The 20891-nt window shown below is 49.1% G+C and overlaps 8 protein-coding genes across 8 annotated transcripts; 6 read left to right on the plus strand and 2 right to left on the minus strand.

Annotated features, from left to right (window-relative positions):
* Window positions 1-3579: 3579 nt before the first annotated feature.
* Window positions 3580-4885, minus strand: EI90DRAFT_2032283 (uncharacterized protein). The gene is made up of 7 exons (XM_039052460.1): window positions 4656-4885; window positions 4530-4596; window positions 4400-4458; window positions 4210-4302; window positions 4057-4129; window positions 3971-3983; window positions 3580-3864 (listed from the first exon to the last, which is right to left on the minus strand). Exons 1-7 carry the CDS (start codon window positions 4715-4717, stop codon window positions 3743-3745), a joined length of 489 nt encoding a protein of 162 aa, XP_038912591.1. The 5' UTR covers window positions 4718-4885; the 3' UTR covers window positions 3580-3742.
* A 557-nt stretch (window positions 4886-5442) lies between these two features.
* Window positions 5443-6536, plus strand: EI90DRAFT_3072168 (uncharacterized protein). The gene is made up of 2 exons (XM_039061356.1): window positions 5443-5753; window positions 5921-6536. Exons 1-2 carry the CDS (start codon window positions 5515-5517, stop codon window positions 6231-6233), a joined length of 552 nt encoding a protein of 183 aa, XP_038912592.1. The 5' UTR covers window positions 5443-5514; the 3' UTR covers window positions 6234-6536.
* An 825-nt stretch (window positions 6537-7361) lies between these two features.
* On the plus strand, window positions 7362-8334 carry EI90DRAFT_3128435 (Cupredoxin; the record flags this gene model as incomplete). The annotated part of the gene is made up of 6 exons (XM_039064093.1): window positions 7362-7412; window positions 7493-7606; window positions 7674-7744; window positions 7812-7886; window positions 7979-8051; window positions 8122-8334. 6 exons carry the CDS (start codon window positions 7362-7364, stop codon window positions 8332-8334), a joined length of 597 nt encoding a protein of 198 aa, XP_038912593.1.
* A 1363-nt stretch (window positions 8335-9697) lies between these two features.
* EI90DRAFT_3072176 (uncharacterized protein) lies at window positions 9698-10573 on the plus strand (the record flags this gene model as incomplete). The annotated part of the gene is made up of 4 exons (XM_039061357.1): window positions 9698-9750; window positions 9904-10068; window positions 10143-10164; window positions 10220-10573. Coding segments are annotated over exons 1-4 (282 nt in total), but the record flags the coding sequence as incomplete, so codon positions are not given.
* Window positions 10230-10962, minus strand: EI90DRAFT_3072179 (uncharacterized protein). The gene is made up of 3 exons (XM_039061358.1): window positions 10804-10962; window positions 10633-10744; window positions 10230-10576 (listed from the first exon to the last, which is right to left on the minus strand). The coding sequence occupies exons 1-3, from the start codon at window positions 10883-10885 to the stop codon at window positions 10462-10464; spliced, it is 309 nt and encodes a 102-aa protein (XP_038912595.1). The 5' UTR covers window positions 10886-10962; the 3' UTR covers window positions 10230-10461.
* Window positions 10963-11118: 156 nt separating this feature from the next.
* On the plus strand, window positions 11119-12404 carry EI90DRAFT_3128437 (uncharacterized protein; the record flags this gene model as incomplete). Its single annotated transcript, XM_039064094.1, has 2 exons — window positions 11119-11699; window positions 11771-12404. The coding sequence occupies 2 exons, from the start codon at window positions 11119-11121 to the stop codon at window positions 12402-12404; spliced, it is 1215 nt and encodes a 404-aa protein (XP_038912596.1).
* Window positions 12405-14281: 1877 nt separating this feature from the next.
* Window positions 14282-16229, plus strand: EI90DRAFT_3018948 (uncharacterized protein; the record flags this gene model as incomplete). Its single annotated transcript, XM_039057279.1, has 3 exons — window positions 14282-14503; window positions 14573-14995; window positions 15054-16229. The coding sequence occupies 3 exons, from the start codon at window positions 14282-14284 to the stop codon at window positions 16227-16229; spliced, it is 1821 nt and encodes a 606-aa protein (XP_038912597.1).
* A 2234-nt stretch (window positions 16230-18463) lies between these two features.
* On the plus strand, window positions 18464-20549 carry EI90DRAFT_3072195 (uncharacterized protein; the record flags this gene model as incomplete). Its single annotated transcript, XM_039061359.1, is given in 7 exon segments — window positions 18464-18535; window positions 18562-18585; window positions 18602-18859; window positions 18944-19375; window positions 19438-19539; window positions 19585-20346; window positions 20370-20549. Coding segments are annotated over 5 exon segments (1701 nt in total), but the record flags the coding sequence as incomplete, so codon positions are not given.
* Window positions 20550-20891: the final 342 nt, after the last annotated feature.

Consider the following 20891-nt stretch of genomic DNA (forward strand, 5'->3'; position numbering starts at 1 on the left):
CATCGCTTCTGTTGCTTGGCTGAGCTAGTGTTTGCAGTAGCACTGGTAGTATTTGCCTTCACTCATTGAAACACTTGTTCTAATTGCCCTGCCATAGTTGCACTTTTTCGTCAATGTAAGGTCGGTGTAGGTGCCGACCTTGTATCTCCTAGTTCCTCAAGTCCATCAAAGAGATAAGCTGTATAGAGCTATATTTCAATGGGTGTGGAGGAAAGGAGTTAAACTTCATTCATCTCACACTCCGTTACATAAATATGTAATTACATTGTTGTACATTATTTATAGCAAGGGAAAAAGATGGTCAGCCTCAAGGAACATCATTCCTTACAGTCTACCTGTTGGACAAGGTCCTTGACCAACTCCTTGAAAAATTCAAAGGTCCGTGTGGCACAGAGCTATTAACCAGACCTGCATCCTGGAAGTGAGTACCAGCACTTGCGAGATTTTGACTCATGGAATAGTACTGTTGCGTTGCGATGTTGTGTGTAGTGGGGGTCGGAATGCATGAGAGTATATCACGTAAGTGCTGATTTCTCAATGGTTTGAGATGACTGACCAGGTGAATTCTGGTCGTAGGTATGTCCTCCAATATTTTGATGATGATTTGCATGAGTTGGAGCAGTGTTTGGGATACCTAAGATGCGTGCAGTAAGGAATTTTCACAGTCTTTTTATCTGTTAACACTCACCAATGTTTAGTCCATAATAACCTGATCCTGTCCATGGAAGTGGCGATGGAGATAAGGAAAGTGCAGCATGTGCTTGTATTGGTTACATGTACAGTGTCTGTACAGATCAAGCTGTAGCAAGGGTGAGGTGGATGGGCTCTGTCAGGGCAACCACACCTGACCATACAACCCCAGAACCACCTTCCCTAACCTCCCCCACTTCCCTCATCCTCCCATCTTTCACAACTACAGCCCGCATGCGAACCCGTGGGAAAAATCACGTGGGTCAAGGCAAGCAACTCACCTTAACCCATGTGACACCTTTTCCGCATCGCGGGAACATGCTCAGCTTTTACCCATAGTCACATTACAAACTGTACAGTACATTTCCTTTTATAGCAGCCAAGCGGGGAATAGGGAAACTTACCCTTCTTCTCAACTCAATCCCCGCTTAGGCAAGTTGTAGCTACCTTCCATAATACATGACAACTCAATCCCCGCTTAGTGAGTTTGAGGAGCTCGGGATAGGATCCAGCACCTGGCTACCTGGGACACCACAAGTGTCCAGCTCTGAGGTAGGGCTGCCCCCGGACGGAGGCCGGGCCCTGACAGGCTCCTAGTACTGCTGTTTGATGTATTTATCGCTCAGTTTTTCTGTATGTACTCTAGCCTCCAACAGGAGGCATGGGAATAATAATATTTGAATAATTAATAATTGTGTCAGGTTCATTTTGGACTCTTATTCCGAGTCTGTAATATTCAGAGAAGTGTTCAGTCACGATTACTACCAGGCATGGCTGTTGCCCCACTAAATCCGGTCTGTGCTATCACTGTGCTATCCTCTGTCAAAGTATGTGGGGTTTTCAGAAATATTCTGCACTTGTGCTGTGATCACTAAGTGTGCAATATAACAGAGAATAATACAGATATTGTCAGAGACGGGATTATTGTCGGAGTCGGAATACTGTCAGAGATCTGGGATGCTGTCAGAGACTGGGAATATTGTTGGAGTCTGGCAGACTGTCAGAAGACAGATAGACGATGGATTGGGTTCTGTCTGAGTTGAGGTCGGAGGTGATGCAGAGGTCTGTTGGAGCGCGCGCGCGGATATGCGGGCGGAAATATGCGGCGCGTCCGGAAGTGCTGTTCAAGGTTAGCAGAGTGGGATCGCGGCCTCAGCGACTCAGGTGGAGCGCTGTGCCCTGAGCTTGACGTTTGGGGGAGATCCCGTATTTACGGATTGACACTCACAGCGGACTTCAAACAAGACTTGCGGGCGGAGCGGACCTATAGAAGGAGCACGGACTCCGCAAGCACAGACTCAGAGGGGGAAGCCCCCTTTGCAGAAGGAGAGACTCAGAACAAACAGGGGGGTACTCTAGTTGATTTCAGACTGAGGTCCCCAAAAGTATTTACAAGGTATATAAATAGGCAAGAGGGAATATAGAAAGGCCGGTCAGTCCGGCGTGGTCCGGCGCGGAGATAAGCGGGGATTGTCAAACTAAATAAGGACAAGAGCCCGGGAACTGGAAAGGAGGAACAGATCACTAAACAATAAGTGGCAAGGGTTATTGATGAATAACTGAATGAGATCAATAACCTAGTGCCAATAAAGAGGGGATCAAATGCCAATATTGGCAGGGAAGCAAACAATAAATGGCACTCGGCAAGGAATGAATGATAAGCTGCCAAGTGACAAATGGCCAGAGGAAAAGCGGAGGTCAGCGCGCGGCGCCGATACAAGTCCGCAAATAAGCGGGGTCGGTGCGGTGCCGACACAAGTCCGCGAACAGAAGTTGATCTGCCAGCACTGTCACACAAGGACAGCATGAAGGCCAACAGAGGTACAGAGGGGAGTGGGAGTGTTGACCTGACCAGAGGTGTCAAGGGCAACCAGAAGTGGCCAGAAGGTGCAGAGATGGGCAGAGGGTGCGGAGTGGGCAGAGGGTGCAGAGTGGACAGAAGCGGGGCATGGCTGTGACCACATAGCGGGAAGCGATGAGTGTGGTTCAGATGGAGACAAGGCAGGCGTGACTGAATGCCGGGAGCACCAAGGGCTCAGGAACTGGAGGTAAGGTCGGAATACCGGCAGGGTCTAGGTTCTGATTCTTGGCCAAGTCTCACACAGTAAGGCAGGGGGCCAGACATGGGGTTGGGGGCTGGTTAGGATGGGTTTTGGGTCAGCGGATTCGCCTATCGGCATTGGTTCGCCGCTGACGGAGCCCCAGGATTTGTCGGTCATGACAGATATTCTCTGTACTATTTGGCTACGAATAATCTTCTCTTAAATGCAGTGATTGCCAGTCCTTACATCCACAGGATAGTTTCTGGTGTATATTCAATATTTTGCGGAGTCCTCCAATTGCATGTTTATACTGTGAATTTGGTTTAGCATCTCATTGAAAATCGGTGGAGCAAACATCGGGCAGTTACAGTTGGCATCGGGCAAATTTCAGGTGATTCAATCCAACAGAGGTGAAGGCATTTGCCGAATGAATTGCTTAGTCAGTCACCCACATAATCATGCTTACACAACTGGACCCTTTTGTAACAATTCGGTAACCCATCAAGTGAAATGAGACTACCAAACTAGCCCTGAATGTGCTCAGAAGACACAGCACTGAAAGCACTCTACTAGGTACCGTTGATTCTGAGAAACATAGTACAAGCTTTACGCATACACTCATAATTACATCATGCATACGGCTGGGAGCTTTTGAGAGCCCTGCTCCGGGACAGTATTACAAAGCGTCTATGGGATCCGGGACAAACCTGTTTTTTTTGGCAACGACCAACTCGTCGCCGGCTAGAAGAGAAGTAGAACTGGATTTTGAACTATCCGCGGACACAAGAAGACAAGATATGGTACGGGATATGATGACCTTTCCAAGGCCGTAAACAAAGAGTATATACGGGAAAAACGCTAGATCAGGGTAAATTAAAGGACCAGAGTACTTGATGTAACAGACAGCTTTTTGCTCGTTCTCATCGATCCTTCTCACAACGTAGCGACAGCACCAACCATCATCAACAGACTAGCGACCAAAGCGCCAACTCCAGTATCAGCGATACCCATCATCTCAATCGTTCTCGACGCAGCACCTGAGCGAGATGTGCTTGACGCCGAAGAAGTAGTCGTGCTACCCCGATTCGTGGTGTTCGTGGTCGGGATCGTCGTGGTTCCCGTGATACGCGAGCTCGGGGCGGATGACGTGACATTACCAGTCGTCAGCGGGGATGAAACCGAAGTCGAAGTCGAATTCAACGATCCGGTAGACGTGCTCGCGAGCGTAGTAGAAATACCTTCAGCTTTGGCCTGTTACGGATCATATACATATATTGGGTCAAGTGACCGCGAACATGGACTTTTTGCTTGCGTTTGGACTTACCAAGAAAGCAGCGAATGTCTGGTCTCCGCTTGTGGGAGGGTTGATAGCTGCTACCATTCCTTCCTTACAATGACTGACAGTAATTTTTTTTAGGGAAAGAGTTTTCATCAATATGAAAAGCCCATTGTGAACCAAGACTGGTTGTTAGCTTACGTGCTGACATCACAGAACAACCACACGGGGCTCGTATCGGCCACGGTATAGTTGAACACATAAGGCTGGCCCGTACCCTCATTCGCGATGTGCCTGAAAGAAAGCAAAACCAGAACCACGAGGGTCCCCAAGATCAGGCAAAATTGCTTGTCAGCGGTGGCCGCTCCACCCCAACGATGCACGTACGCACGTTCCAGAATCGAAACCGCTGCGAATGCAAGGATTATTGAACGAGCTTTGCACAACCGACTGTATTACATCAAACGTTGTTAAAGCTTAGTGTCCATCGTTGGTGAGAGAGATGAAGGTGGTTGACTTACATGACTTATGACAGTTACGAATTCAAAGGCTATAATGTCTCCTGCCGCAGCGGTGAAGTTGTTCGGGCTGAAGATGTCCTGGTTATTAGCGCCAACGTGGACATGGATCGTAGCCTAAACCATCACGTCATAACGCCGAGAATCCGAAAAGTGACCCAGTGGAAGCACGCAGCAACAGGGTCCAACATGAGCTAAAGCTATCAACTAACAATGAGAACAACGTGGAAGTCTTACAGCCCAGGCACTGATTGAGAAGAGATTGCCCACAACTACCCAGAAAACGGGCCAACGGAGAGAAGAACGGTTCATCACAACAATGAGGACGCGGGTGCCTTGGATAACGAGCTTGGACTCAGTTGTAATATGTGTGAGCGAGGGCCTTGAAGTCTCGGCGGATTCGAGCTCTTATGTAAAGCCCAGAGTTGAGGGGAATCCACAGGTTCTAAATGCGGTAGAGTTGATTCCCTCGAACCACTTGCCTAATCAATCCACGCTGATTGGGGGTGCTACCAACAAGGAAACAAGAAAAGGACATACTAAGCAAATAGCCACGGATATCCGAAGGGAAAAAGCTTGGCGCAATCAGATAAGGCATGGGAGGTGGGACGCTGATTGTCCAATGAGGCCTGATAAACCCTTCCAAAGACGTAAATACGACCAAGAAGCTCTGTTCACACAGCCCCCAAGTCCGTTACGGCAGTTGGAACAACGGAACTTGGAAGCAAAGAACTTGAAGCCAGACTTCAACCGTGAGAATTGAATGGGATTGTATGAAAGCGGAATCACTCTAAACGGATATTTGAAATTGACTGTCACAAAATGCAGGAACGTGATGAGCTGTTGCTCTTTACATAAGTAGACTCCAGAAGCAACCAAACGCCTCGCAAGCTCGGCCAATGACCAAGCTCAGCTCAACTGCGCCCCGTCTCTGGTCGCTGCGTTAGTTATGTAGGAGTGACAGTTGCGCTAAAATTGCGCCCCCCAAATGGACCAAGTGGGAACGCTGATAAACCCCATTCCTCACCCCAAAACTATCATCCTTGCCATCAAACCTCGCGTGCACACACATACACCTTCCCCCAACCCCCAGCCCCCCGAGCTCGATAGTCTTCTGCTGCTGGCCTCCCAGATCTACAAACGCCGGGCGACTAAACATAAAAGGATAAATTGCAATCATGATCCTCGGCACGTATCACATACCTATCTCGGCTCGTTTGCCATTATGTAACTGCATTGTTGCCGACCATGCACGCCAGAGCCCAGACTCTTCTTGCACCGCAACTGGGTATGTACAGTTGCATAATGACATATTGCACCCCGGGCCAAAACGGTTATACGTCGCACCACCCCTCAACCCCTCGGATCGTTGACAATCTTGACAGTACTCTCAGGGATAATGAGCCCCGTCGCGCTTCCCCACACATATTTTCTTGTAATGGATACCGGCAACTGGGGTACTGTATCCATCGATCGCGAAATTATCGATCAAGCGCCGCTGAACGGATTAACCATCATGGCGTTTCTTCTCGCGATTTCGGCTGTCAGTACCCATTATCATCATCATCATCATCATCACCATCATCATGCTTGCGCCCGTTTCTCCCCGCAAATATGTGTACAGTACAGTGTATACGTGGCCACGCAATACGCACCACCACGTATGCTCCCCAAATGATGTATTCCTGGTACGCGTTTGTGGCATGAGAATCGCACCTTGATGGGATCCGCGGGGATTTTTGTTATCTGCGCCGGTTATCACCCAACCCAATGGCGATCAATCATGTCGACTTCTGTGTGATATGACGCAGCCCCGACGAGGGTCATGTTCGGAGCACTTGCAGTCATTCACGTGTGAATGGTTCACTTTGAGATAAAAATTCGGTCACTCAAGTTTTTCCTTTGATTCTGGGACTCAGAATCAGAACCAAGTAAAACATTTATTATCGATATTAGCTATACTGAGTATGCAAAAGGGGATACAAAATGACAAGCAGAGAGGAAAAATACATGGCCACTTTCCACGGGCTAGATAAGGGTCACGTGTGACCTGGTGTGACAATATATATTGGATGTCACACACCAACCAAGCTGACTACCCTCGCGTAGAAGCTCAGATATGAACCTACTTACTTTCATGCAACAAGTGCATGTTCATCAAAACAAATAAACATGAGCGCATGAGCCAGTTGGCCTTCTGGTCTTTGGAAATATTCTGAACGTCTGGATACACTGTTCCGCCATAACTCCGCTTTTGCAATTAATTATCTTGGTAAAAGAGTGTGATAACATAATTCTGTCTGATTCCAGCCAAATTTTCCCATAGCCATAGCCCCAGAGGTGTTGTGTGTGTGCGATCCTGCCTAATTGACAGGTAATTGCATGTGAATACCTGTAGTCCATTGACACTTTTACCTGATGAAATTCCAACCGGCTGATTCTTTTTTTTTTTGCAAATGGGGCTATACATAAGCGTCGCCTGTTCGGAGCAAGATACATAAAACCAGCGCAAGCGCAGCAGCACAGGGGGTGAAAAATAAGGCAAGGAACAGATCGGAAGATAACCGACGGGTGATCGGGAACGTGAGAATTCACTTTTTCTTTTTCTGACATCAGCAACCAACATTTTGAATAAAATATAAAATAAAAAATCCGTACGCAGTTGACCCGAATGGTAACACGGATTGTGTAATCTGAATTGACCCTTCGTCAGCTCTTTGATTTGTTATAAAGGATCGTAGAAAAGCAAATAACGCGTTTTGCGCAGTCGTTCTACAACAACACCCTCCACGTCCTTGAGCATAGAATTTTGCTGTTTGATTTCTTCTCCTCAACATGATTCGTTCCATCCTTGCTGCACTCGTGGCCGCATCTGGTGCTTTGGCGGTGTGTATAATTTTACAGCATTTACATGGGGATGTTTTTTTTTTTTTTGACACGACCCACATCCGTGTGTTCCATTATAGGCGTCCATCACCGTTCAAGCCGGTGTGGGTACCAGCTTGATCTTCTCTCCTGACACGGTGACTGCGTCTCCGGGTGATACAATCGTCTTCAACTTTGGAACTTCCATCCCTCATGTCAGTCGCCGCCCTCCATTCCCGTTTCTCATCATTGAAAGATACTGTATCTTTTGTTGCATGACAGACTGCTACTCAGAGTACGTTTGACGACCCATGCACCAAGAGTACCAATTCGTCCGCTTTCGACTCTGGAACGTACGTCCATTCTTGTTAAGCGCGTTCCTCTTTGCCTCCGCTGAGATGTCCACCCTTCCTCCTCTAGTAAGCAAAAAGGTGGAACATTCACATACACTGTTCTGGACAGCGAACCAGTATGGATATATTGTGCTGTGTCAGGGTAAGTCATCAATTTCACTCAGCGCGCGCGCGCGCGCTTAATCTCATGTTCGATAATCTGAATAACTGTCACAATTTTATATCCCCCACTAGTCACTGCAAAGGAGGCATGGTTGCAGCTATCAACCCTCCCACCAACGGTTCCCAAACATTCTCCGCCTTTCAGGTGCGTCCATTCAATTTTTTGTTCTTGTCCCAGCACGTGCAATATGACTAATACATATATTCACCTTTAGGCTAAAGCGCAGGGTGGCACAGCGGTCACTACGACGACGACAACAACAACAGGGTCTGGCGGCTCCTCGACGACAGGCTCTGCTAAACCTTCATCCACCTCAACAAAGGGAGCAGCCATGCGCTCTATCTCGTCGTTATCCTCACTCGGTTCCATGGCCATCGTTATGGTGATGCTGAGCCCCATCGCGTTGGGAGGTGCGGTTTTGATTTGATGTGATGTGATACGCTTGGATAGATGGGACGAGGGCATAACTAGCCAAAAAATAATCTTTGTCTTTTTATTGTAAAGAATGAAATAGATAAGCCTAAGTGTCGATCACTTGCGTTAAAAATCGAAGCAGGGCTGTAAAAGTTCGCAGGTCTCTTCTTTCGTAGACAGGTTACCAGTCTCTTCTTTGACGCCCTTTGCGACTTACGCTTGAGGCTGAGTATCGTTGGCCGTTAGCATCTTATTCCAAATCGGATCAGAAGGCAGAAGGCAGAAAAAAAAAAGTGTCTTCGGCCGCAGCTGATCGCGGGCCCAAGTGGCCACATACTTATGTGTTTAATTCAGGCAAACGCGTGATCGGCGAAGGCAGGAATTGCACTACTTCTTCTTAGTGTGTGAACTAGAACCTGGGGCATGGCGCGGAGAGCGGGGGTTGTGACGGTGGGGCGAGAGAAGTCATACTTATTGGCTTCGCCAGCAGGCCAGGGGTTGATTACATACAATATGTAGGGGCAGCCGCAGTACTGTCGCGTCGTCACGCGACCGCGGGGTAACAACCACAAGATCCACCCAACCACCAAGCAGGGTTTACATAAATACCAACTTACGTCAAGCGGTGGAGGCGGCGGCGCGCCGTGGGAAGCCTGAGCCTGGATTTCACTGAATGAAAAGAAGAAAAGTGTGTGTAATCCCATGAGGCGAGGCAAGCACAGCATGATTTCACCGTGCTTCCGCACGTCCGAGCCAACATAAGTACAATTAGAGGAGAGTGCCTGTAGCTGCACTGTGCGCAAGCGCAGATAAGCACATGAGAAGTTTGGAGAAGGTCTGTGCCTTGCATATGCACCATCCCACTCAACCCAATATAGAGGCTGACCAAAGCGCGTCAAGTTGTGGCAGTGACATCATCGTGGGGCTGCCCGTGACCCAACAAACGTTGCTGCCGATCGACTTGTGTAACAAATTCGATTGAAAGCGGGAAAAAAACGATTTCGTATGGGTGAGTTGCGCGCGCGGTTGCGCCACTGGGAATGCACGGTCCCCAGACGTGGTGACAATTGCGTGCCATTGCCAAATCGATCTCGTAGTTTACTTAACCTTACTGTTGGGACAACTCGATTTCAGCCTCGAGTGAAACAGTCACCCTTGACGCTCCTCATCATCCCCATGAGGCCGCGTATGAGGCGTTTACTCATGTCTTGCATGAAATTAAGCATACGTGAGTCTCCCCATTGTCCTACGCACGGGCCCCTTTGCACAGTCGATGGTCCGTCTCAGCACCCGCCCGAATTGCAGTACATCATTCGATCTTTTGTCTACCACCGGTTTAGTGACTGATTTGATTGCGGCTGCATTCCCTGCCCTTACATAGCATAGTTAAATCAAGGCACGATTGGGATAAGCACGATCCCCGAATGTGGTATGTGGGACATCGTGATCTGTGTTCTTCACCGCTCACTCGATGATGGAATGCCTAAATTGGTCCCACTGACATTCGTGCGCGGTGAATCGTATACCCGCATAAACTACCCTCTGGGCGGGTTTGATGCATTCTGGGTTTTGTAACGAACAGGGCTAGGGCATCTTCCCTCAGCAATGAAGACCTTGTCGGGTTTGATATTAGGAAGGACTTGGTGGAAGTTCGCAGTGGACCAACTGCATATGGTCAGATCCTCTTTGGGCGTATCAGGATCCCCGCAGTAAACGATGAACTTGGAGAAGGATTCGTTCACGTCAGGTAAAGATTGATTGTCACTACTTAGCTATTGGCCCAAAATAAACCGAAAGAGGCTGATTAATTCTCGTTCTCAGGGTACACCATTCTCCTGGAGAGGTGAGGATATCTCTTCACATGGGTGCGTCGAGGTCGCTGAGCCATGGCATCACAGGAGCAAGCGAACGTCACGTTCCATTCTATCCAAACTGAAGAGAGCTATCATCGCGCAATTCACAAGAAGGATGATCCTTTCGAATTCTTCAACGAGTGACTGATGAAACCGCCCGTCGATGCTGCGGAAGAACGAATACAGCAGAGAGTGCGATACCAGAGACTAAATGTACAGTAGTAAATAAATCCAAGAGAGCGGGGAGTTGTGAGTTCGGGTGACTGTGTGATTGAGCAGTGGGCATGTCATGACCCTCGAGGTTGGGAAGACGACGCAGTTGTGGAAGAATTCGGGAATGTTGTCGAGGAAGAAACATTAGAAAGACCGAGATTAGTCCAGTCATCGCGTTCCATTAGACCTCTGTGGAGATCGCGCATTAGCTAAAACAGTGTGAATAAACGCAACGTCTTTTTTACTTTTGCATTCGGCATTCCAAATAGTCCTTACTCTGAGGTCGACACGCACCATTTTGAGACTTGTTGTCTTTGAGACATTTGAGATAAACCATCATGAAGCTCTTGCATTCCGCTGGGGGGAGAGTTTATTCTAGAATGGACACAGAACGATGATGAACGAATGAGGCTCACCGTCATGGTCCAGTGGAAATGACCCTCTATCGGGAGGGGTGACCAGTATGCCCGTAATTCCAGGAGGCCGTCCAAACGACATTCGGAAAGGGCGATTAACTAGGTAAAAGAGAAACAAACTCGAGACGTGTGTGGATTAGCGCTCGGAAATAAATTCGGTCCCGACGGAGTTAACGGGTTCTCTGACGCTTTGAACAATAAGTGTTCCAAAAGTGGGTTGTAGACTGGCAGTTGAGCCACCCAACACACATCGCACTCTTAAACCTCCCTCAAAGGCATAAACTCGTAGAACCACCTTTCCTTCTACCTGACACTATGTCTAGGAATCAGACTGATGATGTGTTCTCATCGTCTCCTGCTCATCCATCTCACACTCGCAATCCGTACGCGAACGCTCAGAGCCAGCTAAGAAAGAGTCTCAAGCGGTCAGCTGCAGTGGCAACGCTTCCTTCTCCACCGCAGAGTACGATGAAGCGCCAGGCACAACAGAATGGCGTACGCACATCTATGGAACTGAGGTCCTCCAGCTCCAAGCATGATACCGTTCCTGCCTTACTTCATGTGATTCAAGAAATCGCTGAACGATCTCCTTCGCCGTTTTCTGGGCCGCCCGTGAAGGAGGAACTGCCTGCTTCACGGGGGAGTGCCAGTAAAAATGAGGTTGCGGGAGAGTCAGAAGAATCAACTAACCGTCCTCAGACGCCACCGCCTCGGGATACGCCGCCTCCGATGCCTGTGGAAGCCCCGGTTACGCCTCCTCCAACACGGAAACGTGCAAAAAAGACGGGACCTATCAGGGATAGTCCCAACAATCCATTCCTTTCAACCAGCCCTCGACACCCTCGCACTAGTACTCTCCCCCCGCTGGAGGAGCGAGAGACTGTGGACTTTGTCTTGTAAGTGGACAGTTTTTTTTTTTTTGGTCGAGGTATATATAGCAAGCCTACCGTGTATGCAATCTTTGTAGCCGAGGTGCCAAATCATCGTTCCCCAATCCGTTCAAGAAGCGGCCGCTCGCCCCTGGAGAAGTCGATCCCTCAACCTTGGATCCTGCGGACCCGGGTTTCTCTCCAGATACTGTTATTCAACCAAAACTTTTGTGGCCTTCCTCGCCGTCCACACCTAGGACCCGATCTCAGACTGTCGCAGCCAGGATGAGATCATCGCGTTGTGATCCTTCTTCCATTCCTTCTTCACCATCAGAGGGGCCCTCGTCCCATCCATCTGCAACTGATACCGTCCCTTCTGAGCTCCCCGTTTCCCGGAGACTTTTCCCCGAGGCGCACGCCATTGGTCCATCTCATCACGCTAAAACGGCTGAGATGAAGGAAGGTATAAGGAAAGGAAGGATGTCGGGGAGTATGGTTATCGCGCAGGCGCATGGACCGATACGAGCTGGGAAGGAGACGCTGGCCACCGTTGCGCGACCAGGATTGTCGCGAGAACCTAGCCATATTCCAAAGTCCACGAGGGTGAAGGCGGCTGAGAGCCTGTTGTCACGAAAGGCATCATCCACTTCCGCCTCCGCGACTTCCGGAGTGAAGACACGCTCTGCTTCTTCGCCAAAAAAGACGACGGATGAAGTCGCTAGGAGAGAATGAAAGGACTCGTTACACTTGGTTGTGTTAGTCGACGCAGCTGTCTTTGTTCTCTATGATTCCCCTTTTCTTTATTTCCCCGTTATGGTCTTTCCATGCCGTCTTGTTTTTTTCATCGCTCTCTCATCGCCATCAATCGTCTCATCGTCCAAACTCACAATCGATTTGTCCAGCAAGTCATCCCATTCACTGTCTCATTTGATTCCCTATTCACGGTTCACAAAGGGACTCAGTATGTTGTCCCATCTCCATCCAGTTGCCTGTTCATTTCCAGCCCTTTTTCTCAAGTCGTTTTTTCTGACCTTCATGGTTTTTTTTTTTGCCCGGACGTTGTCGTTTCTTGGTCTGCGTCATGTCATAGTCTAGATGGCTTCAACCTTAGCATTCGAAACGCAATGAAAACAATCGCTTTTTGTCAAGTGTGTTTCAGCCTCCAAGCTCAACCCCTTCCCACAGTGGGCGTGAGAATTGTCCTGCCCCTCGCTGGCTTCTCGTATTGGCTGTGCAAGTGCTGTAATCGTTCAGTTTTGCAAAGATTCTCACATTCAATTTGACATGCTGAACGCCGTGCGCAGCATCGGCACCAGTATAATCTTGACCTCTTCCCTCAACTGCCCTCTCGAGCTGACAGTCATGGCAGACCCCAAGGACGCCACTTTCTTATTGAATTCTCCTCTTGGAGACTCTCTGCTCCCTACTATTGATCTTGCGGCATCGAAGGACGGACAAACGCGTTCCGAATAAGTGCAAGTGCCACAATTGATAAAGGCATCCAATACTTGAGGTGAGGATACGTACGCACAACTTTTTGATTCATTCTCAATGTTTTAGGGGCTCCGCCACCGCAGAATCTTTCCCATTGTCCTTTGGGGTCAGCACCTCGAACCCCGCTGCGTGGATGAATATGTCATGGGCGCATTCGATATTTATAGCGATTTTGATCCTCATTACGGCCCTGATCACCCCGAGCCCAACTGCACCTTGTGGAGAAGCTATATTCTATATACGCTACGTTCTCATTGATGACAGTTGAATACTGGAGGCGCTTAGCACGCCGCTGGTAATCGCTGTCCTGGTTATGACCACTAAAGAGATCGGAAGCGAATGGCCTTTGTCTTCAGCCACTTGTCATCGATCGATGCCCACAAGAGACTTATAACCACCTACGTTTTAGCGAGTCCCATGCCCCTCACAATGTCTTCTTCACTAAACAAGATTTGACAACTCCTTCGCGCCCCTTTTCTGTTCAATTGCTCCTTTCCCCCCTATCTGCCTTCAAACATTTTCCGCTCCTACTAAACCCGGTCCCCGCGTAGTTCCTCTATGTCTTCGATACTTCTAGCGCGCGCGTTCTTGTGAGTTTATCCGCTGCTGTTTCCTAACTAGGGCTGCTTGGCCCTGCTTCACTTTGGTAACCCAGATTTCGCGCATCCCACCTCCATCCCCATCACCTCCTGTTCTGCCACCGGCCCAGTGTCCCGATCCAGACCAAGCAGACGTGTGGTAAATTTTTTTTTTTCTTTGATATAATCAAATGGCCTTTTTACACCCCAAAACGCTCTCCGACGACTGTACGGTTTCAAACTCATATATGTGGCAAGCAGTGCAGAGTTCAAAGAAGCGAGTACTCTAGTGCAGTGTTGTGGCACCCTGAGCGCATGTGAGAATTGTTCTTTCGGATCATTCAGTTGTTTGGGCGCCTCTCGTATCGACTGTGCAAGCCCACATCGCGTACATGGGCGCCAATGAACAAGAATGACCTGTAAAGATTCTTACATTTGATTTCGGCAAAGCAAGCTGCCGTGCACAGTCTAAGTCGTCACCATACATAAGTGGCGCAAGTCCTGACCTTCTTCCCTCAATCTGCCCTAGTGACAATCATGGCGGACACCAAGGGTGCTACTTTCTTATCCAATCCCCCTGGATACTCTCCGCTCCCCACTGTTGATCCTGCGGCATCGAAGGATGAACATGTCGATGAGCAACTCGCTCCGAACAAGTGCAAACGCCACTCTTGCGCAAGGCACCTTTGGAGGTTCATCGCCATTGGTTTCGTCATCTTTACCATCGCTCAAGGCATCAAGTACCTATGGCAAGGACGCGTATGTACAACTTTTGACTCACCGTCGACGTCTTGGGGGCTGACAACGTGTTTTCTCCCTGTCCCCTAGGGTCAGCACTTTAAATTCCGCTACAAGGATGATTACATTATACGCATGTATAACGTTGCTGGCGATTTTGACCCCTATTTTGGCGGTGATCACCCCAAACCCCACTGCACTAAGTGGAGCAACTCAACTGCACCGGGTGAGGCTACCTACCACCTAAATGTTTCTACAGCTGCAGAAACCATCAAGCTTGTGTCTGGTGGCGGTTTCAAGGGCACTGTCGACTACGTTATCGCCGACAAAGACTTAGGGGACACGATTGGTGTCAAAATTACTCTGAGTGCGCCAGCAAAGATTGAGGAGCCCGAGACTGATTCGGTCGTTCACTCATGGTGGAAGCGGTTAACCCTTAAAACCAAGGGCCCTCAAGCCTATGTGTGCACCATTCCAACGCCTGAAGGCAATGTCAAAGGTGTGGTCTTGTCGGTAAGTCGGTGTCCGGTCTAGGTTTGGGTGTTCCCATCGGTGAAAATAACTACCATAGCGGAAGCGCCCCCATGGTCACGGCCACCATCATCACCGGGGCCACCCTTGGCCCCCGTTTCCACCACATGAACTTGACCACCCCCCTCCACCATCCCTGCACGTTCTTCCAGATGTCGGCATGTTCATCCCTCCTCCCGAGGTTCTAGGAGGGTTCGGCCAACCACCGCCGCCGCCACCTTCATACCCTCGAGAAGTGAACGAGGTTAGGGGCTGGGTCGATGGAAAACACCCTCATCGCCGTTATCATCATCCTACGGCGCCTGTCACTGCCAAGATCGTTGTCACCTTGCCGCGTAGTCATCTCGAGCTTGCTTCTTTCTCAAGCGTGTTTCCCCACTTCACTCAGCATATCAATGGCGCCTTCGATGATGTCGTCTTTGGAAAGCTCTTCGTTGTTGGTAAAACATCTGGGCTGTCTAGGGTCGAAGCCGATACGGTATCAATCATTGCTGAAGGAAACCCGATTAACGGAACTTATGTTGTGAAGGACTATTTGGAGCTGGTCACCACGGAGGCACCCATCGCTGTAAATGTTACCCTTCTCTCGGACGCGATGGCCCACAAGCCCACGTGTCTGGACCTAGTAAATCGCAACGGCTCTGTTGATGCCGATGTTCAGCTTGTCGCTGTTGAACCCTCCAAAGACTCGGTCAATGGCTCATTCAGTATCAACACCTTTACTTCTCACCGTCCTGCAAAAGTGGATGTCACCTCCTTCCCTCTCGGCGGTTATTTGAGATTTGATGTCTTGAACCGTTACGGTGAGATCGTTGCCGCTGTGCCTCCCTCTTACGAAGGCAGGTTCGGCGTTGTCAACAGGGGTGGCACGTCCATCGTCAAGTCCGACAAGGATACGAAAGACCCTTCTGGCAAGGGACGAAAGAGGGTGATGTTTGTTAGGCACGTTGTCGGAGGTATCATAAATGGCTTTGTTGGCTGGGCCGATGGCCCGGAGGATGGTATCACTATCGGGAAGGTTGATGCAGAAGAACTCGAGGTATGCAGTGAAGGCGAAAAAGGATGCCGCGTTACCAGACCTCTTCCTGGAGGGAATGGAGGGGGCGAATATTTCGATGCATTCGATCCTCCCATTGATGACGAGGGCCCCATGTTGACCGAGTCTGGGATTGATCTATTTTTTGCCAAGGGGGTTGTCCTGCTTGATCTTAACTAACGTGTGTTGAGTCTGGAGCATTATAGTTTCTTTGATTCAGTTCGCATGGTTGTTTTTCCAAGTATCGTGGATTTGTGTACATGCATCTGTTCAAATCAAATACATATCTCGAACTGTCTTCTAGCTGGGCGATGCGCGGTGCCTTCCGCTTATTCCCGCTACTCCGTAGCGGGTCCTGCAAATTTAGGCCCCACTCTGTGCACAGGGTCCTCTGTAACCTAGGGTCCTTTTTTCCCATTCTGACCATACGACAATAGGATTTCGGCTCACTCCGCTACAATGCAACTCACGCCATAAGACCATCCACCTTGCATCACCACTTCCTCTGATTTCAGTGAGTCTCTGTGCATCCCTTCTGGTCCGCTCTCTAAACTGTATCAACCACGTCCGACTCTTTCTGTACAGACTATGGCTACTTCAGTGAGTCTCTGTGCATCTCTTCTGATCCACTCTTTAAACCGTACATGCAGATTTGTGGACGTACTCATTTTTGAATGGTGCGTTGGACCTCGATCCACCCACCATCACTCATTACGCATAGCTTCATGGTTTAAGCTTCATGGTTTATATTTCACATTGTTAACGACCAATGACACGCGATTACATTTAATGCATCATATTCTGCATGCTCACTGTTACAACTCTCCATTTGTCGGATGTGTTGAAGAATCTAACCAGCTTCCGCCGATTGATGATCATCTCCAACGACTTCATGATTTCCTTCTCTCCCGATCTTTCTCCCTTCAACACCAAACCTTGGTTGGTGCTGCACTAGGTGTTCAATGTGCCTATGAATCCGTAAGTGGGTATCCCATGGCATTATTCAACGCTTTCAACAAATCCCCACTGCATTTCCTGATGCATTCACCGTTCTTCGTCATCTGGATCAAATTAATCATTAAGACTAAGTGGCTCTTTCCACCATGTCCATCGTCACATTCCAAATATTCTCAATCGTGTCCAATTACGCTCCATTGTATTTGACCACATTGTCACCGACTCTCACTGTGATTTTGGTCGTATCTCACACTCTGAACAGCCTTCTCGTTCTCGATGTCGACCACTGACATTCGGTCAGAACGCGCAAACCATCTAGCCAACTTTTTAACTCAACTCACACGGGCTGATGTTCGTCGGGGCTGTCTCCGTCGTTTTATCGCTCGGCCCCATTCCCAATTCCGTGAACTTGAAGAAGCACTGATTGCTTGACGGCGTGCCAAAACATGGATCATACATCTGCAAGACAATGGGTCCCCACGTCTCACACTACAGGACCCACCTTCTCATCCACACTTCCTACTGCTCAAAGAGCCCTCAAGGGTCGCGTCATAGTATTTCCTGCTCAACCAGATGCCCAATGCAGCGATGTGTATTACGTTCCATTTCGCACACTTTCAGATCGGGACGCCTGTGTTCACGGTGTGTGTCCAAGCCAAGAATGTGGGTGCTTGTCTCTGATCAACCTTCGAATGAAATAGATGGCACCCCATTGTTTTCTTTTGAATCAAATGTAGTTCGGAAGTATGTACATAGCTACACGGCGTGATATCTGAGATTAATGATCAAAATCAAGGCGGAATGAGTAGCGGGTACTTGCCGCGCCAGGCGGCGTCCACCAGTTATATATAATTATGTTGCAGGATGTTGAAAAGGCAATATCAAGCCAGAACTGTAAGCCTCAGCACTGAAATTTTTGTGTGAAAAGGGTCGATTGGACGTCCAGGATTGTTTTATACCATCGGATTGGGTGGCTGAGAGGAGTGATGGAGGGTAAATGGCCAAATAGTGAGTGCGCGGAGACCGACCAACCGCGTGATATACGTATATTGGACAAACTCGAAATACCAAATAGCGAGAACAGTAGCTAGCGGAGGGTGAACTAGAGAACAACATCTAAGCACGAGTGAGAGAATCAGGTGAATGGTAGACAAATAAAGGCACGGAGAAAGGTGGTCGGTGGTCGGTAGGCCGGCTAGGTTGGCTCCATGGACAAATAGACAAATAAATTCGGTCAACTTCGCTACAACACAGCTGAGGATTGACTTAAAAGACATCCTCCATGTCCAACGGTCCGACTTGGTCTCGCCTGAAAACATGTATTTACATATATTTATGCCGACAATTTTATTCAGCGGTTTCCACTGTCATCTTGTCCGACTCCGGCCCTGGAACTGGCATAACTTAGACAATAGTACTGCATTCAATTGTTTGGGTGCCTCTCACCGTGCAAGCTCACATGAGCGCCAAGAAACAAAAATGACTGGGAGAGTCCCAATTTTGTAAAGTTTCTTGCATTTGATTTCGGCAAGCTGCCGTGCGCAGCCTCGTCACCATACATTTACATACATAAGTCGCGCAGTCCTGACTTCTTCCCTCAATCCGCCCTCTTGTCCCAAGTGACAATCATGGCGGACACCAAGGGTGCTACTTTCTTATCCAGTCCCCCTCCTGGATACTCTCCACTCCCCACTGTTGATCCTGCAGCATCGAAAGACGAACATGTCGATGAGCAACCCGTTCCAAACAAGTGCAAGCGCCGCTGTTGCGCAAGGCACCTTTGGAGGTTCATCGCCATTGGTTTCGTAATCTTTACCATTGCTAAAGGCACCAAGTACCTATGGCGAGGATGCGTACGCACAACTTTTGACTCACCGTCGACGTCTTGGGGGCTGCGCCGCAGCAGGCTGACAACGTGATTTCTCCCTGTCCTCTAGCGTCAGCACCTCAAATCTCCCTACGAGGATGACTACATCATGCGCATGTACGACGTTTCTGGCGATTTCGATCCCTATCATGGCGATGATCACCCCAAGCCCCACTGTACCAAGTGGAGAAACTCAACTGCGACGGGCGAGACCACTTACCATCTAAATGTTTCTACGGCTGCAGAGGTCATCAAGCTTGTGTCTGGAGATGGTTTCAAGGGCACTGTCGACTACGTTATCGCCGACAAGGACTTGGGGGACACGATTGGCGTCAAAATTGCTCTGAGTGCACCAGCAAAGCTTGAGGAGCCCGATACTGACTCAGCCGTTCACTCATGGTGGAAGCGTCCAAAGCATAAAAATCATAAAATTAAGGGCCCTAAAGCCTATGTGTGCACCATTCCGACGCCTGAAGGCAATGTCAAAGGTGTGGTCTTGTCGGTAAGTCCGTATCCGGTATGGATTTGGGTGTCCATCAGTGAAAATAACTACTCTAGCGTAAGCCCCCCCACCATGGTCGCCATGGTCACCATGGTCACCGCCCTTGGCGCCCGTTGCCACCAGATCCACCTGAGTATATCTCTCCATTACTTCCAGATGCTGGCGTGTCCATCCCTCCTCCCCCACCGCCTTCGGGACATTGCCTACAGCCACTTTTGCACCCTGAGGATCTTCGAGAAGTGTATGAGACTGGTTGGGTGGATGGAAAACACCCTCGTCGTCGTTGTCATCCCACGGCGCCTGTCACTGCCAAGATCGTTGTCACTTTGCCACGCAGTCACCTCGAGCTTGCTTCTTTCTCAAGCGTGTTTCCCCACTTCACTCAGCATATCAATGGCGCTTTTGATGATGTCGTCTTTGGAAAGCTCTTCGTTGTTGGTGCAACATCTGGACTGTCTAGAGTCAAAGCCGATGTGGCATCAATCATTGCTGGGGGAAACCCGATTAATGGAACTTATGTGGTGAAGGACCGTTTGGAGCTGGTCACCGCGGAGGCACCCATCACTGTAAACGTCACCCTTCTCTCGAACGTGACGGCCCACAAGCACACGAGACTGGATATAGTAAATCGCAATGGCTCTGTTGATGCCGATGTTCAGCTTGTCGCTGTTGGACCCTCCAAAGACCGAGTCAATGGCTCATTCAGTATCAATACCTTTACTTCTCACCATCCTGCGAGGGTGAATGCCGCCTCCTTCCCTCTCGGTGGCTATTTGAGATTTGATGTCGTGAACCGTTACGGCGTGATCGTTGCCGCTGTGCCTCCCTCTTACGAAGGCAGGTTCGGCGTTGTTAACAGGGGCGGCACGTCCGTCGTGAAGTCCGACAAAGATGCGAAAGATCCTTCTGGCGAGGGACGAAAGAGGGTGATATTTGTTAGGAACATCGTCGGAGGCATCATAAATGGCTTTGTTGGCTGGGCCGATGGCCGGAGGATGGTATCATCATCGGGAAGGTTGATGCAGAGGAATTGGATGTATGCGGTGAAGGCGAAAAAGGATGCCGCATTACCAGACCTCTTCTTCCTGGAGGGGATGGAGGGGACGAATATTTCGACGAATCCGATCCTCCCATTGACGTGGGCCCCATGTCCACCGACTCTGGGATTGATATAGTTTCTACCAAGGGGGTTGTCCTGCTTGATCTTAACTAACGTTTGTTGAGTCTGGAGCATTATTGTTTCTTTGATTCAGTTCGCGTGTTTGTTTCTCCAAGTATTGTGGATTTGTGTACATGTATCTTTTCAAATTAAATATTTCGAAGCGTTTTCTAGCTGGGCGATGCGACCGGTGCTTTCTGCTTATATTGCAGGAATGTGAATTAAAAGGCAATATTCCATGATTGTTGTGGCTACACTCGAGCCAAAACTGTAACTGAAGAAAAGGGTCGATTGGACCTCCCAGAATTGTTGTGATACGGTGGGGAAAATGGCCAAATAGTGAGTGCGCGGATGGTT

The sequence above is a fragment of the Cantharellus anzutake genome, assembly GCF_015039405.1.
Source record: "Cantharellus anzutake strain C23 chromosome Unknown EI90scaffold_49, whole genome shotgun sequence".
In the NCBI taxonomy this organism is placed as follows: Eukaryota; Fungi; Basidiomycota; class Agaricomycetes; order Cantharellales; family Hydnaceae; genus Cantharellus; species Cantharellus anzutake.

Coding starts and splice junctions, on each gene's coding strand:
- EI90DRAFT_2032283 (XM_039052460.1), bottom strand. CDS start 4,717: ATGTTGGACCCTGTTGCTGCGTGCTTCCACTGGGTCACTTTTCGGATT. Junction 4,303..4,399: donor AGCGGTTTCGATTCTGGAAC/GTGCGTACGTGC, acceptor GCTTTCTTTCAG/GCACATCGCGAATGAGGGTA. Junction 4,130..4,209: donor TTGTTCTGTGATGTCAGCAC/GTAAGCTAACAA, acceptor AATTACTGTCAG/TCATTGTAAGGAAGGAATGG.
- EI90DRAFT_3072168 (XM_039061356.1), top strand. CDS start 5,515: ATGGACCAAGTGGGAACGCTGATAAACCCCATTCCTCACCCCAAAACT. Junction 5,754..5,920: donor CTCGGCTCGTTTGCCATTAT/GTAACTGCATTG, acceptor CAGTACTCTCAG/GGATAATGAGCCCCGTCGCG.
- EI90DRAFT_3072179 (XM_039061358.1), bottom strand. CDS start 10,885: ATGTCGTTTGGACGGCCTCCTGGAATTACGGGCATACTGGTCACCCCT. Junction 10,745..10,803: donor ATTTCCACTGGACCATGACG/GTGAGCCTCATT, acceptor CTCTCCCCCCAG/CGGAATGCAAGAGCTTCATG. Junction 10,577..10,632: donor TTGGAATGCCGAATGCAAAA/GTAAAAAAGACG, acceptor CGATCTCCACAG/AGGTCTAATGGAACGCGATG.